The sequence below is a fragment of the Vanellus vanellus genome, assembly GCF_965231255.1.
Source record: "Vanellus vanellus genome assembly, chromosome: 4".
NCBI lineage: Eukaryota > Metazoa > Chordata > Aves > Charadriiformes > Charadriidae > Vanellus > Vanellus vanellus.
In genome coordinates, this window is record NC_138909.1 from 19,347,639 (window position 1) to 19,365,739 (window position 18,101).

Genomic DNA, 18,101 nt, shown 5'->3' on the forward strand with positions numbered 1-18,101 from the left:
TAGGCCAGATTCTGCACACTGTATTAGCTGGCTTCTAACTGCTTGCTTTTTCCTGATAATGGAGTGAGTAACAGAGAATCAACAGTTGCTGTGTGGTTAAGCTGGAATAAGTGTGAATGGATATTACCCATTCCTGCCTTGGCTAGTGGCCATGAAAAATGTGGTCAGTCGGTCAAACTCGGTCAGTCGCCGAGGAGATCAGCTCCAGTGAAGGTCAGGCCTCACTGGGGAAGGGGATGGCGGCGGATCGGGCTGGCAAAGGGCTCTTCTGAGGGCTCTTGTAGCCGGGAAAAGCGGCTGGCGCGTGCTGGTGCCGGAGCCGGCAGCTCGGGGGCGGGCTGCTGACGCGGCAGGGGCGGAGCCAGCGTCACCCGCGGCAGTTCTAAACGGGCTGCTCAGGAGCGCAGCGGCCACGCGGGCAGCTGGTGGGCGTCACCCCGGGCGTCACCGAGGTGAGAGTGGGCAAACAGGGCGCAGCTCTTCTAACGGTAAGTTACTAAAAAACTCTTTACCCGGCCAGAACGTCATGGTAAGAACTCGGCAGAAAACCATGGCTTTCCTGAGCTCTACACCGAGCAGCTCTGAGGTGGCCACCCAGACAGAGCTAGCGTGGCAACATGCTGCCACCCAGGGGTCGGGCTGTAGGGAGTGCCCTTCTCTTGCGCCGGTGTTGAATAGTGACGGTGAGCAGGCCTGTGGGCGGTGTGCCCAAGTAGAGGAACTCCTTCAGCTAGTGATGGAGCTCCGTGAGGAGGTAAGCCGCTTAAGAAGTCTAAGGGAAAGTGAACAGGAGATAGATAACTGGAGTCACACTCTGTCTTCCCTGAGAGAAGCACCCCAGGGAGACCGAGCTCCGCATACAATGAACCCCACACCCTCTAGCATTGTGTCTGAATGTGGAGATTCAGAAGACAGGGGCCAGTGGCAACAAGTCCCCACTCGTCGTGGCAGGCGTGCCTCCCAGGTTACCCCCACGCCATCCCAGGTGCTGTTACAGAACAGATACGATGTTCTTGAAAGGGAAGAGGAGGATGACAATAACTGTGGCTTGCCAAACATTGAGTTGCCACTGAAGCCAAGACAGATTACACCTCATATAACGACATCATCATTTAGGAAAGAAAGACGGGTCCTTGTAGTAGGGGACTCGATTCTGAAGGGAGTGGATGGTCCCATATGTAGACCGGACCCAATCTGTAGGGAGGTCTGCTGTCTTCCTGGGGCCAGAGTTAAGGCTATCCGGAGGAAACTCCCTAGCCTAGTCAGGCCTACTGACTACTACCCTTTATTGATCTTTCAGTTAGGTAATGATGAAATTCTAGGAAGGAGCCTGAGGGCGATGAAGAGAGACTTCAGGGCCCTGGGACGGCTAGTTAGGGGATCAGGAGCACAAGTAGTGTTTGCTTCTATCCCAACAATTGCACAGATGGATGGGAAGATTAACAGGAAATATCAGCTGATCAATGCCTGGCTCAGAGACTGGTGTCGTCGGCAGGATTTTGGGTTCTTTGATCATGGGCTGCTTTTCAGGACACCAGGCCTTCTGGCAGCAGACGGAAAAAGCCTGTCTCAGAGGGGGAAAAGGGTCTTAGGGCAGGAGTTGGCGGGGCTCGTTGACAGGGCTTTAAACTAGGTTTGAAGGGGGATGGGGATAGATCCAAGGTTGCTAGCAAAAAGCCTGAAAGTGGGGTGCTGGCACTAGACTTGGAAAAGACAGGGGGCGTAACCGGGCTCCTTAGGAAGATGTCTGGGGATGGCAGAACTTCAGCTCCCTCCAGTAAAAAGGCGAAAGGACCAATAGCCCAGCTGAAGTGCTTATACACTAATGCACGTAGCATGGGCAACAAACAGGAGGAGCTGGAAGCCATTGTACACCAGGGTAATTACGATGTAGTTGCCATCACAGAAACATGGTGGGATGACTCGCATAGCTATAGTGCTGCCATGGATGGCTATAGACTCTTCAGGAAGGACAGGCAAGCGAGGAGAGGCGGGGGGGTGGCCCTGTATGTCAGGGAGTGTTATGAATGTCTTGAACTAAATGATGGTGATAATGAGATTGAGTGTTTATGGGTAAGGATCAGAGGGAAGGCTAACAAGGCAGATATTGTAGTAGGAGTCTGTTATAGACCGCCCAACCAGGATGAGGAGGCTGATGAAATATTCTATAAACGGCTGGGAGAAGTCTCAAGATCGCGAGCTCTAGTCCTCGTGGGAGACTTCAATTTGCCGGACATCTGCTGGGAATACGATACAGCAGGGAGGGAACAGTCTAGAAAGTTCCTGGAAGGTACTGGGGATAACTTCTTAACACAACTAGTGAAAGAGCCAACTAGGGAAGGTGCCCTGCTGGATCTGTTGTTTGTAAACAGGGAAGGTCTTGTGGGGGATGTGATGGTCGGAGGCCGTCTTGGCAACAGTGACCATGAAATGATAGAGTTCTCAATTCTGGGAGAAGCAAGGAAGGGGGTCAGCAGAACTGCCACCTTGGACTTCCGGAAAGCAGACTTTGGGCTCTTCAGGAGCCTGGTTGACAAAGTCCCCTGGGAGGCAGTCCTCCAGGGCAAAGGAGCCCAGGAAGCCTGGATGTCTTTCAAGATGGAAGTCCTAAAGGCGCAGGAGCAGGCTGTCCCCGTGTGCCGTAAGGCAAGCCGTCGGGGAAAAAGACCGGCCTGGCTAAGCAGGGAGCTAGTGTTGCAGCTTAGGGAAAAAAAGAGGATATACGGCCTTTGGAAGGAAGGGCAGGCCACCCAGGAGGATTACAAAGAGGTAGTAAAGCGATGTAGGGAAAAAATCAGAAGGGCCAAAGCTCAGCTAGAGCTAAACCTGGCTTCTGTTGTCAAGGACAACAAAAAAAGTTTCTATAAATATATTAGCGATAAAAAGAGGACCAAGGATAATATCTGTCCTCTAGTAGATGGGGCTGGTAACGTAGTAACCAAGGATGAGGAAAAGGCTGAGGTACTTAATGCCGTCTTTGCCTCAGTCTTCAGCAGTAGGACCAGTTGTTCCTTGAATTCCCCGACCCCTGAGCTAGAATACAGGGATGGGGAGCAGAGTGAAGCCCCTGTAGTCCAAAGGGAAATGGTGAGGGACCTGCTTCAGCACCTGGAGGTGCACAAATCTATGGGGCCGGATGGGATCCATCCAAGGGTGCTGAGGGAGCTGGCGGAAGTGCTCACCGGCCCACTGTGCATCATTTATGAACAGTCCTGGATAACCGGGGAGGTCCCAGCTGACTGGAGGTTGGCAAATGTGACGCCCATCCATAAGAAGGGCCGGAAGGAGGATCCAGGGAACTACAGGCCAGTCAGTCTGACATCGGTGCCTGGGAAGGTCATGGAGCAGATCATCCTCAGTGCCATCACACGGCACATGCAAGAGAACAGGGTGATCAGGCCCAGTCAGCATGGCTTTGTGAAAGGCAGGTCATGCCTGTCAAACCTGATCTCCTTCTATGACAAGGTGACCCACTTGGTGGACGAGGGAAAAGCTGTGGATGTTATCTACCTGGATTTTTGCAAGGCTTTTGACACCGTTTCCCATAGCATTCTCCTGGAGAAACTGGCTGCTCATGGCCTGGACAGGTATACTCTTCGTTGGGTAAAAAACTGGCTGGATGGCCGTGTCCAGAGAGTGGTGGTAAATGGAGTTAAATCCAGTTGGTGTCCAGTGACGAGTGGTGTCCCCCAGGGATCGGTGCTGGGGCCCGTTCTCTTTAATATCTTTATCAACGATCTGGATGAGGGGATCGAATGCACCCTGAGTAAGTTCGCAGACGACACTAAACTGGGGGGGCGTGTTGATCTGCTTGAGGGTAGATTGGCTCTGCAGAGGGATCTGGACAGGCTGGACAGATGGGCTGAGGCCAATGGTATGAGGTTCAACAAGGCCAAGTGTCGGGTCCTGCACTTGGGTCACAACAACCCCATGCAGCGCTACAGACTGGGGGCGGAGTGGCTCGAAAGCTGCCTGGCAGAAAAGGACCTGGGGGTGTTGGTGGACAGCCGGCTGAGCATGAGCCAGCAGTGTGCCCAGGCAGCCAAGAAGGCCAACACCATCCTGGCCTGCATCAGGAATAGTGTGGTGAGCCGGACTAGGGAAGTAATCATCCCCCTGTACTCGGCACTGGTGAGGCCTCACCTCGAGTACTGTGTTCAGTTTTGGGCCCCTCACTACAAGAAGGACATTGAGGTGTTGGAGCGTGTCCAGAGAAGGGCTACAAAGCTGGTGAAGGGTCTGGAGGACAAACCTTATGAGGAACGACTGAGGGATCTGGGGTTGTTTAGCCTGGAGAAGAGGAGGCTGAGGGGAGACCTTATCACCCTCTACAACTACCTGAAAGGAGGTTTTAGAGAGATGGGAGCTGACCTCTTCTCCCTGGCGACAAGTGATAGGACAAGAGGAAACGGGTTCAAGTTATGTCAGGGCAGGTTTAGATTGGATATTAGGAAGCATTTTTTCACTGAAAGGGTTATTAAACATTGGAATAAGCTGCCCAGAGAGGTGGTGGATTCACCATCCCTGGAGGTGTTTAAGAAAAGGGTAGATGAGGTGCTTAGGGACATGGTTTAGGAGTGGTGGTGTTTTTATCAGGGTAGGTTAATGGTTGGACTTGATGATCTTAAAGGTCCCTTCCAACCTCACTGATTCTATGATTCTATGCTGTCTTAGCCATTGTGCAAGCAAACCTGTGACTTAATTTCTCAATGCTTGGGAAAAGTTTGAGTGGTATTAAGCCTTACCAGCAGTCAGGTAAGAAGCCAAGTTTCTATTTCTGTTATTGGATGGGGTGCTGGGGAAGAAGGTAAGAAGATGGTGAGAACCTGGAGAGTAAACTGTGCCTGGGACAACTAAATCTTTTCTCTTGAAATTTAGGAAAGCCAGGCTTTGGAATTGATTTAGATGTACCTCTCTAACCAGCTTTATCTCTGCTCTGTATTTCAGGGATCTGTAGGGGATGTCACAAATCCTTTCCCAGTGCCTTCTTTGCCGAATGGTACCTCCAAGTCAAGGAGACCTCAACTCAACTTTGAAGAGTAAGTTGTTGTTTTACACCCCTTGTCTGTACTTTCTGAAGACACCAGGCAAGCCTGGCCTTGCAGCCGCCCTGGCTTCTGCTTCCTAATGAGCCCTTCTTTTGGGAGGAAAGAGAGAGGAAGAGATGTCTGAGACCTGCCCTGTACTGTCTTCTCATGCCTGGGACTTACTCCACCCCCCACAAAGCAAAGGTCTCATTACAACAGTTCTTGGCTTGAGGGAAGCTACTCTGGAAATTAGGTACTTTTTAACTCTGAGAGGTGTCTCATGCCTGCCAACAAGTGATGGGTTTTGATTTATGTGTTTCTTGGCAAGCGGCAAATTCCTCTGTGACAAGGTGCTGGGCAGGCAGCTGACTTTATCTTGAGAGGGCATGACTCACTCGTTAGTGTACAGGTGGCTGTGTGCCATTTGCACGGTGAATAGATTATCCCAGTGCACAGAAATGTGTGTCATGATTGAGACCCAAGACCTGTAGAAGCCTTGGTGACCGTATGTCTTGTAAGCAAATAGCTCGAATGCAAGCTCTCTTGGTCCAAGATGACAGTGTGGTACTGCAGAGTTTACTGTATGTTTCAATCAGAATGTGTTTGTGGTATTGTACTTGAGGAACGGCAGGAGATCACACAACTACTGTCTTTCCATGGGAGCAAAGAAGTAAACTTGGCCTCATAGTAACCTAACTTCTGGTGGATTTTTATTTCAAAATGTAAGTTTTCAATGTCATTCTAACATACATTTTTTAAGAAATCAATTAACTTTATCTGTGCGTTCAGCTGCTGCGTATTTCTGAACAGGCAGACAACATTCATTTAGTGATTATCATAATTGTAAGGTGTGTTTGATAAGACTGTAACAGGCTTACCAAAACACAATGTTTGGACTCATAGCATCCTATAGATCTGAAGGTAAAATTGATAATTATCCCCCCCTTTTTCTCTGCTTTCTGTTTTTCCACTCTCTGTCCCCAATTCAGACAGCATCCGACAGAATACTACATAGAAGAGGCCAAGAGGCTGAAGCACAAAGCTGATGCAATGGTAAGTCCTGGCCCTGTGCTAAATTGTTAACCTTCTCTTGCATTCGGACCAAATACCTGTGTGCATGTGAATAAGATTCGCTCGCTAACATTACTTCCATACTCGGAGTACGTTCAAGTTATATGTGGGGAGGCTGTCTTTATTTGCCAAATGTTCAGACATTTCCCTCTGTTGTAAAGACATCTAGGGAATATGCCTGGAGAACGGGATTTGGAATTGACATTGCCTGAGGTTAGCAGGCCTGTTTGCTTTGCAGAGCTATCACAAAGTCCTCGGAAAATACAAGGAACAGTTAGTTTTAAGACAGTTTACTCTGAAACATCAGGATCCTGACAGTAATTGTGTTGCTGGCGAACAAGACTTGGAAGTGCCCTTTGTGGAATGTGACTGACTTTCTCCACTGTGTGCAGTTTAACAGTGTGTATGAATGAGCGCTTTTTTTTTTTTGCTAATTATGGCTCAGTCAGATAATGTACATTTGCTAATTGTCGTTTACTTGTGAAAACGAAGTGGGGGAATACTGCAGAGGAAAAGCCTCATCTGCCTCTCATGAGGCAGGCCTCCAAGACCAGAAAATAATATCCAAGAAAAGTGAAGATGGTGAATTACTGGAGGAAAAGATTGAGCAAGAGGAAGAGATACAAATAGCCAGAGCACACAAAGCTGATGACTGGGCCCACATTAGGGCTACTGCTGAGAACCCTTTAATTATCTCCTGGAGGCCCGACTTGCATCTTTTTCTTTCTTGAAATCCTGTCTAACTAGGGAGAAAAAAGGAAATCGGGTACACTTGAGAGAAGTAGTTTTTGTCTTAGTCTAAAAATGAGAATTTTCTTCCCAATAGACCGACAAGACTGGAAGGGCCTTTCAGTACCTAGATGCTGCCCTCTCCTTCATTGAATATGGGATTGCCTTGGAATCAGATGCATCAGCACCAAAATCAGCTCACAGCCTATTCAGCGGCACCATAGATCTCATCAAGTAAGCGGTTTTCAAAGTGCGATGGTTAGGCAGCGTGTTTGGAGGGGAAGGGTTAGTTGCATTGCTTGTTTGCAACTGTGGCCAGTTTGGATTCCCACCATGGAGCAGAGTTCAGGTTGCTGTACAAGCACGAGAAAGACCATCCGGAGGCATCAGAGGCAAATCCTTTGAAGTGTTTCAGCATTGCTTATCAGAAGAAGTAGGCACCGTGTCCTCCTCAGCATTTGAGCCTTGCAGCTGAGGTACACCAGAGGATGCTGGCTATGACAATCAAGGCCATGAAGGAGTTTTTACTTCATACAGGTCTGAAGTTGCTTTTGCATGTGAGCTCAGTAGTATTTAAATTTAAAAAAAGCAAAGCAAAGATATAGCATGTGGAAGAACAGTTTGTGTCCCAAAGGTCTTGTAGCTTGATTGAAGGCAGACTTTGCTGGTTTCTCCCATGTGTCTTTCTACTAGTACACTTTATTGAGGTTTCTTTTAGCAACCTTCCCCATTTAGTTTCACAGCCATTGTAGATGCACGTAGATAATATGACGTATACAAGCAGCACAACCCAAGCAACCATGTATTGGGTAGAAAAGAGGCAGGTATCGGTTATTCATACCGAAATTACAGGTTATATGAGTGTTTTTGAGAGCTGATTTGACTTCTTGCCTTAGAGCTGAAACAGCTGTCAGGTTTTGTTTTTTTTTTTTTTTTTTGTGGTAGACTTCAAACTTTTTAAATTACATTGTTTGCTTGATGGACTGTATTTCCAAGATGCTGTTGTTGCTTTATTTTCATAAAGGAGACTTGCTTGTTTGTTGTTAGCCAAAAGAAACATTTCGACTAAGATGTCTGTCTTGTCCAGAAACAATTGAATTAATATTTCACCTTCAGTAGTAGGGGCACCTCTTCTGGGTCCCAGGCCTGTAAGTTAGCGTGTAATCACTGTAAGAGGAGAGTGGGTCGCATAAGGGGTCACATCTGTTCGTGCTGCGTGGAAAACAACACATTCTGAGACAGTACTCTGCTCAAGATCATACAAAGCACTCAGTGCCAGGACTTAAGAAGTCAAGGCAGGTTTAGGTTTCATGACTTTTGGACTGATGTTAGAGATAACGGCATGCGCTGTTTTTTCATAAACAGCAGGACTTCAGAGCACTGATGGCTGACAAGATTCTGTTTTTTTTGTTTCCTTAGATTCATCATGACATTGAAATCCTTTACGGACTCCTCAGCATCTTCACATGAAAAAATCTTTGCCGTGTTTTGGTTTGTAACTGTTTTTCTCTGCCTTCCTATTCTGTGTTTAGACTCGATAGAGTGAAAGACCCATTACTTTCAGGGGCAAAGGAATGAGTTAAATGGGAATCAGAGTTCCACAAGGGAAAAAACCCACAGAATAAAAACCAGAATGAACTGGAACATCTCTAAAGTGCGCCACGTTATCACAAGGGACCACATGTGGAAGGCACAGGCTCTAAAATTTGATCTGCTGGTAACCTGAGAGCACACAAAGGCTTTCACCTAAGGTGAAAGAATGCAATTTGGCTGCCCATGTTTGAGCCATGTAACTGAAGCTGTCACTGAACATAGCTGAGGCACTTCTGGACAGGGGTTTAACGGGCCTGTTGCACCTATAAGAGGTCGGGCACCTGTTTGAATATAACACCAGACATGGCCCGCCCTTGTTTTGTTTTGTGTTGTTTTTTCGCCTTGTGATTTTTTCACAGGGTCCTTTTTTAAGATGAGCAGGAGGAGGAGAAATTCTGAGCTTTCTTGACTTTGCAGTACGGCTGATGTGTGCCTGCCTCTGTCCCACAAGGCTGATGACTGCTGAGCAGGCAGCAGCGAGCATGAACACTGACGCTTGGGTGTGTTTCTGTTCACAGCATGCGCTGCCAGTCCATTCTGCACATGGCAATGTTTCGTTACAAAAAAGACACTGCAATCAAGTATTCCAGGATCCTGAAGGACCACTTTAAGGTAGGGCACAGATATTACCAATCTGCCAGCTGGATGGCTGCGGCAGTTACTGATGTTGGCCGAATAGCCCAAAACTAACAAGAGTTCTGTTCCTTGCTGCAGAGTTCTTCCAGAGTAACACAAGCACCTTCTCCATGTGTTGCAAGGTAAGATTTAAAAATACATATGTTGTAATGTGTCTGTAAGGGTGTGAGTGAAAACAGTAGCCGGAATATTTGAGTTGCTAACTGCATTTGAGAGCGCCTCACCTCTCGCTCTTTCTTGCCACCTGAAATCACGCTGTTAGGGGGCATGAGTATTTTTCTTCTCTCTCTCTCCTGTCTTTTCTCGTTGGAAAGGGGTTGTTTTTGTGTTATGAGGTCCAGAGTTACATCATATCAAGAAGAGCAGTTCTCCACCAGATAAGCAGATCAGAGCAAGGAAGGTATCGTCACTATGCTGTTTCAAAGCCCCTGTTGTCATCTTTTTTCTGTTAGAGATCCCTTGAGACTTAATGGGATAGCATCCCCATCTCCCTGGCCACTGTCCAGTATGATTATGCCTTCGTCCTTGGGTAGCATAACTTTGAGGTGATACTTCAATATTTGTCTCTTTAGCTTAGTCACCAATTAAGAAAAAGAAACTAATTTTCTAATTTATGAGTTATTGAGCGTTTTGTCCTTTCTATGTATCTACAGCAGCGTTGCTGTGTCTGTGGCAGCAAAAGCAAAGGGCAAGCTGTCACATAACAGTGTTTCACCTGATGCCCTGCAGACTGGGCCTGTGTTTTTACGACAATGAGTAAGAAAGAGTTTTTCTGTGTGCTGTGGTAATTGCATTTGGCAGATAGCTACCTGGTTCCACATCTGTCCCTTTTAAACTCTGCAGCTGAGAGAGGGTTGTTTGGTCTTTAATATCAATGCTGAAATTCCAGTTATTTTTCTGCTGCCTTGCACAATATAGTTTATTGGGAAGTAAATGGTCTCCCAAGAGCAGTGGTGGAAGCCCTTTCATACCAGGTACTAAAAGTTAAGTTGGTAGAAGTGGTGGGGGTGAAGTGATGTGACGAAGCCAGCCTGTGTCTGGAAGGCGGGCAGCTGACTGCATGTAGCTTCCCTACATCTATAAATAAGTGTGGGTAGGCGCACCTGGCTGCTTTGACTAGCTGTCAGAAAGCTCCAGCCTCTATAAGTGGTGAGCTTCAGCATGCCTGAAATGGAAGTCGTTAGAAAGAAAACACTCAGATAATCTGGTGAAGGCTTCCACAAATAGGTGTAGATTTTGGAAGGTATGGATGGCCCTTTCTGATGTCTGGTTCTGCATTTTCTTTTGTCAAGAGGAGTCCTTAGAGTTGCAAATCACTTCAAAAAACTTGGCCTTGCACTTGAAGGACAATTACTTGTTATGTTGCTGAACACATCTCAGTTTTCAATCCTCCGCTCCATACTGCGGGCCTGGATGATAGCGGATAGCTCCTGGCATAAGATAGTCTTGTGGCAAGGCTTTTAACTCTGAAGTTAAATGTTCATGATGGTGTTTCTTTCTCCTGCAGAAGCACAGGCATGCCTTCTGCTCTTTCTCCAATGTCCTCTCCTGCCGGTTCTGTGAGTTCTCAGCCGGGATCGAATGCTAGCAACTGCAGTGGCAACAGCATTGGCTCTTCAATCACTGTCCCCTATAATATCCCAAGCATCACCTCTTCCTATGTCAACATCACTTCCTGTATCCTCTATGCGTATCATATTTGGGAACAGGCTGATGTACTGGCCAGGAAGAATAAGGGTAAGTTTTTGCCTTCTGGCTTTTCTGTCTTGTGTGTTGTGGTTATGTGTATGTTCTCGCTTAAATCCTAACACTCAACGGAGCAAACACCATACCTAAAGATCAAAGCATTAAATATGTTGAAATAGACAGCTATGGCATATTGGCAGGTTATTGGCAGAGATACTTGATGGTGATATATTGAGGAGTGTTCCAATTAAAAGATTGTCTTGGCATCCTCAAACGTCTAAGAGCTAAGGGATGAGGGTATCAAATGCAGGAAACCAGCCAACTTGCTTCATGGTAACACAAGAAGCGTAAGGGGTTTTTTGCTGTTTGTTTTTCCCTTTGGGGCGCAGAGCTTTTCTGAGTCGGTTCACTTTCTATAAAAACAGCTTTTTGGCCTGTAGCATTGTGTTTTAGTTTGTTTGTCAAACTTCCAGGTATTTTTGTCTTGAAAACGGTGAAACTGGCTTCTCTAACAGAGGATCTGAGCAGCACTTGAATTGGAGTCCTTGCTGGGCACGTGACCAGTATTTGCCGGTAGCATTTCCTAAAATTGCTGCTACTTTTTTTATTTTACAGTTTTGTTAATAAAAAAGTTGTATTGTCCTGTGGTACAAGCAGTGGTGAGTAAGCAAAAGCCCTAGAGTGGGTGCAGTTCTATAACCTGCCATCCCACGTGGCATTTGCAGTGTCATTTTTCATCAAACACAAAGTTTTGTGAGCTACTGTGGGCAAAGGGACGTATTGCCACGGTCTGTTGGCAAACTTGCAAAAGAAAGTAACCATGATGCGCCTGGCTGAATTGTTGGAAGGCTGTAAAAGTACTCATGCTAATGAGGCAGTTGCTGAAATTCAAAAGGCTTTGCAAGTCACCTTTGAATAAAGTAACTCCAGTTGTTGGCTGTCTTGTGAGCAAATCTGTGCTCGCAGCAGCAATTCATGTGTAGTATTTTGGATCATGTCCTCAAAAGGCTGATAAAAGACTGTCACACAGAAGGCTCAGTGGATACTGCTGGTAAGCCAGAGGAATGAGTCATGGAGGAAGACCTGTAGGGGGGACAGCCTGAGCACAATCTTTCATCAATCAAGAGTAAATTCAAAACCTGCTCTGTGTTGCAGTAAATACTCTCAAGGGAGTGGATCTGTGCAGGAGAACAGTAAATACTCCTGTAGGCTTTGCATTTGCTGTCACTGTTCAGGACGGTGGAGGAGTTCCAGTTCTGATATTTGTTGATATTTGGTGTAATGTACAGGTTCTAAGAGGTACAGAGAGTGAGTACCTAAAACTATTGAAAAGGCCACATCCTTGATTCTTTTATGCAATTCATAGGGCTTAAGAAGAAAGAGCAGTGGCCTTCAGCTATCAAGTTCCCTTAAATGGAGAAGTTAGTGGAAAGCAGTTAGTTATAACTGATGTCCAAGGCACTTGTGCTGAAGTGCTTTCTGGCGGGTCCAAAACTAGGTGCTTCCAGTGCAGGACCCAGCTCCTCACTTCAGAGCAGTGCGTAATTCAGATCATGAGGCTGTAACACGTTGCCTTCTGGCCTCTGATGTTCCACAGCAATGACGAGCAGAGGTTGCATGTGTGCATGTAAAGTCACTCTCCTTTCACGTGGTGCTGTGGTCACAGATCAGATTGACTTCTGTTTGCTCAGGCAGGGAGTTTGGACTCCTCGTCTCTGCTTGCAGCTCTTCTGTTCCCCATGAAGGGAATGGATACCCATTTTGTAAACAAAAGAAGGAAAATCAGGGGAAATGCGTTTTCTGCTTCTGAATTGGAAAGTATTAGAAGGAAAGCGTTGTCTTCTCTGCTTCTGAAGAGTTCCTTGCGCAGCCAAGCAGAAATTTTCAGCCTCCAGGTTCAATCTTTGTGTGTAAAAAAGTAGAGCTGAGAATGGCCAGGTTCTCAAAAGGTATCTGGCAAGACGATTGAGGCTGGAGGGACTGGGGTGAGCCCGTGTTGCTGGAAGGCAGGTCACGCAGCAATGTCTTGGAAAGGTGTGATAATTTCCTGTAACTCACTGTCACCTGCCGAGATGATTGCCAGCGCAGAGCAGGGCATTTAGCCTGCCAGCACCTCCCGGCAGGTTCAGATATGCTGCAAGATCCATTTTCTGCCTGTGCCGGAGGAGGAGCACGGTGCCTGAATTTGGTGGCAGGATAGGACTCTGTTAAATCTGCCTGATGTGCCCAGCTGTAAGCAACTCAAATCAGAGCTGTATAGCCTGCCAAGCTATACAAATTTTTAAACCTGCTCAATTGAGAAATCATGATGCCTTCGACGTTTGAGGATGGATGAAGGAGAGGGACCAGTCCAACGACAGCTGTGTGTGCTTCTGGGCATTGCTCAGAAAGACACTCGAATTTGGCCTGTTTAAAATCTGGGGGAAGCACACAGCACATGTGTGAAGACCCAAACTTTTGCCCACCTACCATGGAGTCTCGACGTCCCTTTAAACCCAGCGGTTGGGGAGGCAGTTCAGTGTATGCAGGTGTGTGTGAGTACGTTTTCCTCTCATGTGCCCTGCCTCGTGTGCTTGGTATGCTTCCCAGCCTTCTAATGTTGCTGAGTTCTTTGCATTAATGCGTTTAATGGGACTTGCCGGCTGACAGTGTGCTGCTGTTGTCGCTCCTTGCTGCCCCCTTGCCTGTCAGACATGCCTGTTACGTGAAACCAACCACATGTTTTCTCTCTCCCTACCCTTTTTCCAGAGTTTTTTGCTGAACTCGGCACAGCGACGTGCGCTCTGGCACTGAACAGTAGCATGACTGAACTGGTACGCTACACTAGACAGGGTTTACAGTGGCTGAGACTGGAAACAAATACGCCTTAACTGGTGCTCCAGGTGGTTAAGTACCTTGAACTTTTTTGCACTTTTGAAGCCTCAGAAACAGTCTGACTTGTTGAATCGTTGGATACAAAGCACCTGCAAGGGAAAATAAGTTAAGGTGGAATGGATCTGGTTACACTGGAAAAACTTTGAATGGTGTTTGTAGGGTAGCGCTTTGCTGCCTTGAAAAAGAAGAGATGGAGGAAAGCCTCGATGTTGATGGCACCTTCCTTTAAAACGACAAAGTGCAATAAATTGTCTGAATGGCTCGATGTATTGATGGTCTATAAACATTTCTATTACGGATAACCAGCAGGACAATAATCACACATGAAGAAGTGCCGACAAGAAGGAAATCTGCCTCCAGACGTTATTACGCAACATCCCACAGTCCACAACAGTTGTGTGCCCAGAAGACATGTCAGAGAAGTGTTTTTGCAAGCACGGATGCAATCTTTGGTGTCTTTGTTCCTCAGATGGCAAGTAGCAACCTCATCAGCACCGAACAGCATTATGTTACAGTCAAAACAGCAAATTGGTCTGCCTTGCCAGCTTTCCAACCTAACCCTCTTGCATTTGTCAACCAGCTGCTGTCCTGAGAATTGGGGGAAGCCACTGCCTTCAGCGCTGCAAGTTCACTTTTTAAGTCATTGCTGCTCTGGTCCTCCTCCTTGCCACACACTCGTGCACACACATGCCCTTAGCACTCGAACTATGTTACTTAGGGTCTTGCTTGGTTTAAGGCTTGTAAGCCAATCACAGCTGGGGTGCCAAAATGACCAGGTATGGTTGGAAACAGCTCTACCCCTCTTCTGTGGTGGAGGGACATTGCTCACACTGAGGACTCCTTGTCCGGTTGCTTATTGTCGCTTCAATGGGTGGGGGTGGACAGCTGTACTGGGTCACCGTGGTTGCTTGGACATCGTTCTGAGTCTGAGAGGTTACATGGGGAGGGATCGCTTCTGTTTACGTGGCTGAATGTGGAACATAAGACAAATGTTGCGTTTGGATATTTGCCTGCAACCATTGCTGGTCTCGGTGAATATCTAAGAACAGGATTTGGTACCAAAGTAGGGCATCCTTCATGTGGGAGATAACTCACTTGCTCTTTCTCAACCAAACTACAGCATGGGCCCAGCAACTTAGAAATCTGCAACTTAGACCACTGGGATCCTGCCTTAGTCTTCCCGCACCTTCAAGGGACTGTCCTTTTATGTTCACTTTATTAAAAGCCATAGTGCATTTCAGGGATAAGCTGTCCTAACCAGTGGAAGAAAGGTCCATGTCCTCCCCCTCCCCGTTTTACCTATCAAACTTCACTTGTGCTCCTTCTCCCTGGGGGAGAGACTGCTCTGAGTAAGCCAGGGACAGAGAGGGGCTCAGCATTAACTGTTTTGTTCTCAGGAAGCGCAGGGATGGCCAGCTGGCCTGAAGTCTTGATGTGCACTTTGGAGCTCAATTCCAGACTAGTGGGTCGATACCTTCTTCGGACTTTATCTTCCATCAAAGCTATTCTTAGGATCACCAGCTGAGGGGGAGGAGGGAAAGAAAAAAGCTTTATTGAACCTGAAGACCGCTGTCGGAGTCTGCCAGAACCGTAGCAGAGTGTTAGGGGTAAGCGTAAGGTGAAGCAGGGACATGAGTGTGTCCCCCCCCCAGTACTTTCACTTGCATACACCCACCTCTCTCCCTGCTGCCAGGCCGGGTTCCCAACGGAGAGCCACTTGCTCACAGCTTGCCTGCCCCAGGGGGACCTGCTGCAAGCCGCGAGGCAGGGTGTGCAACTGCTCCTGTCCTACCTCCAACTCGGTGCAGCCCGCGGGTGCACCAGGTCCTGTCCTCACCTGCCCTTTGGTCAATTTGCTGCCCAGATAGTGATAATCTGTTGTCCTGATCCTAGGAAAGCAAATGCAAGGGTGTCGGGCAAGCAAAGTTGGTAAGAAGACACCCGGTGAAGGCAGATGAACTATTGGCATTTGCTTCTTTACGGTTGGGAAAAGGCAGCATGCGCTCTGCTACCATGTGGAGGCGGTTGTGCAAGGGCTGCTCCCAGTCCCAGGGCAAATTCCCATGGGCTTCGGAGGAAAGGAGATCACGGGCAGTTCGTGTCAAAGGCATGTGGGGGGCTATTTGGAGGCTCTCATTTCAAAAGCGATCTGTAGAAGCATCAATACCAAGCTACATAGCAGGAAGCTATGTTTTGTTTCAGGTCATGGAGAAGACTGTTTAAATAATAGGTAATTTTTAAAAAGCCATCACATTTCAACCTTGAGCCAGGTCAGAGGCCTGCAAAGGGTTAGGAAAGATGCTCATTGTTTTCACTTGGGCCTGTTCAGGCCTTTAAAAAAAAAAAAAAAAAAAAAACACAAACCAAAACAAACCACAAACAACCCCCAAACCAAAACATAGCAGTGGAGGAAATAGCATTTGCCATTAGGAAAGAAAACCATGAATCCAAGAAAAAACAGCGGTGATGGTTGAGTCCCAGAAGGAGAGGAGGCAGCTATGGTGGCAAAGCAGCATCATTTCCATGCAATATTTACTTAGAAGAAATAATACACGTGTTGAAATTGTCAAATGTTCTATTTTTAAGATGCCATTTATTTAATAGCTGAAAGCCCCACTTACATGGAGATGAAGATTTCTTCTGTAACAGGAAGTCAAAAGTCTGACTGCAATGTCCTTGTTTTTGGTTTTGTCCTCTCCCCTCCCTCTTGGTTCCCATTATAAATCTGTACACCTTAAGCTTATTTGGGGGATGTATGTCCCTCTTGTTAATAACTTTTTTCCTGCCCTGTGTGTGATGGAGTTTCCGAAATGGTTGATTCATTCATCTGGGGAAATAAACAATAAATGAAGTAGCCTGTGTTATGAGTTGTTGCAAGAGTCCTCGTGTTCTCAGCTTTTTGTAGAGAAATTGTAATTTGCCTTTTCTCTCGGAATGGTCTTAGTGTTTCCCTTCTGAACGAGGTTTAAGGATGAATTTCTATACAAGAAATGTCTGTTTCAATTGCTCCCCTGTTTATCGCCCCTTGTCCTTTCCTTTAGGAACAAGAATGGGTGCAAATCTAGATGCTCAGAGTGGCAGGAGGATCACGCCTCAAGACATCTGCCTCCTGTCCTCCCGAAAGGGATTCAGGGAAGATTGTGCTGGGGTCAGCTTCTGAGAGCTGCCAGAGCCTGGCTCTGAGCACTCGCTGACCGGAAAATCCCACGGGTTGGTTTCATGCAGCTGAACAAGTTAAATAAGAAAACAAGGAGACAGGGCACACAAATGGCAGTTGAAGCGTGCTGCTTTGCGTGTGCCACAAAGGTGTTGCAGGGCACAGTGCTGGGAGGAAGGTCTGCTCAAGTTGAGTTCATGGATACGTTTCTGAAGTGCTGCAAGGAGGATTCACCTCAGGGAATCCCACAGGATTTCATGCCCCATGGTAGCTCTGCTTCTCATTGGTTAAGCAGGGTGGTCTCTTTGCAATGGCCTTACTCTTGTTTGGGGCTTTTCCCACTTTTTGTTTTATGTCGGGCAATGTAACTGTTCTTGGAAGAATGGTTTTTGCATCTCTCTCTGCACGATTGTGCTAAAATTCATGCATATCATTCAGGTCCTTTCTGCAATAGGCATTGCACCTAAGATGGTTGCTAATAATGGATGTGGTTTTCTAATGTAGTAAATTGTAGGGTATACTGAAACCTGTTTTAATACCCACTAGATATGTTGCTGTTACAGATATATATAGCAATGTAGACTTTTTTTGGTCACTGCACGCTGAAAATCCCAATGGCAAAATTGGAATTGAAGTATGAATAAAAGGAAAAAATACCTAGTTAGTTAAAAAACAAAACAAAAACAAACCGAAATGTACCCAGATGAGCATCTGCTGGGATTTTTAGCTACAGACTAGACAGGAGGAGCTCGGTGGCGTGTTTGCTCAGGCGAGGTGGGACTGGGACTCGATTCACTGCCATCAATTAGTGTTTCAAGTGGCATGAAACCAGGTCAGCCCCAGGCTGATTAAAAGGTGCGTGGAGGGTAAGAAAAGAGGACGGGAAGATAGCTTGTGGTTGTGGACATACGTATGTGGATTAAGCATCTGTGAATTTTGTTCTGGTTTCGGTGGGTCGTGAGGGGTAATTGGACACGAGCTGTCCTGTCTGCCGGCCAGGGTGGAGCTGGTTTTCCTGTGTCGCTCTCATCCTCTGTCCCACCATTTCCTACCCCCTTGTGCCCCAAAAAGTATGTTTCACACACTCCTTGCTTGAGGCAAAAGCAAGGAGGGTTAGTTTTGGAGGTGGGAATGGAGATGGGGAGTGGAAGGAGGGATGCAGAGGAAGGGCGTGCGATGTGCCAGCAGGGAGGTCATCCAAAAGCCAGGGCGTGAGAAGGGGGAGCAGGAGGCCATGGGGCTGCAGCAGGTTTTGACCATCCTGCTCATCTTTCTGCCCTGGGGCAGCGCCCCCCCTTGGCTAAAAGGGTCAAAAATGTTTTGGGGTG

At 47.1% G+C, this 18,101-nt stretch overlaps 2 protein-coding genes across 2 annotated transcripts in view; both read left to right on the plus strand.

Annotated features, from left to right (window-relative positions):
- LOC309671211 (AF4/FMR2 family member 1-like) overlaps nucleotides 1–13,853 on the plus strand; it is a gene marked incomplete at its 5' end in the record, with an annotated part of 38,713 nt that extends 24,860 nt beyond the window's left edge. The window contains 8 exons of the mRNA XM_082482416.1: nucleotides 4,948–5,039; nucleotides 6,017–6,080; nucleotides 6,925–7,061; nucleotides 8,247–8,318; nucleotides 8,939–9,032; nucleotides 9,135–9,178; nucleotides 10,564–10,793; nucleotides 13,491–13,853. Coding sequence (XP_082338542.1) covers nucleotides 4,948–5,039; nucleotides 6,017–6,080; nucleotides 6,925–7,061; nucleotides 8,247–8,318; nucleotides 8,939–9,032; nucleotides 9,135–9,178; nucleotides 10,564–10,793; nucleotides 13,491–13,612 — 855 coding nt within the window. The 3' untranslated portion in view covers nucleotides 13,613–13,853. The remainder of the gene's footprint in view (nucleotides 1–4,947; nucleotides 5,040–6,016; nucleotides 6,081–6,924; nucleotides 7,062–8,246; nucleotides 8,319–8,938; nucleotides 9,033–9,134; nucleotides 9,179–10,563; nucleotides 10,794–13,490) is intronic.
- The window catches only part of LOC309671545 (kelch-like protein 8), a gene marked incomplete at its 5' end in the record, with an annotated part of 659,404 nt that overhangs the window by 580,330 nt on the left and 60,973 nt on the right, over nucleotides 1–18,101 (plus strand). The window lies entirely within an intron of this gene.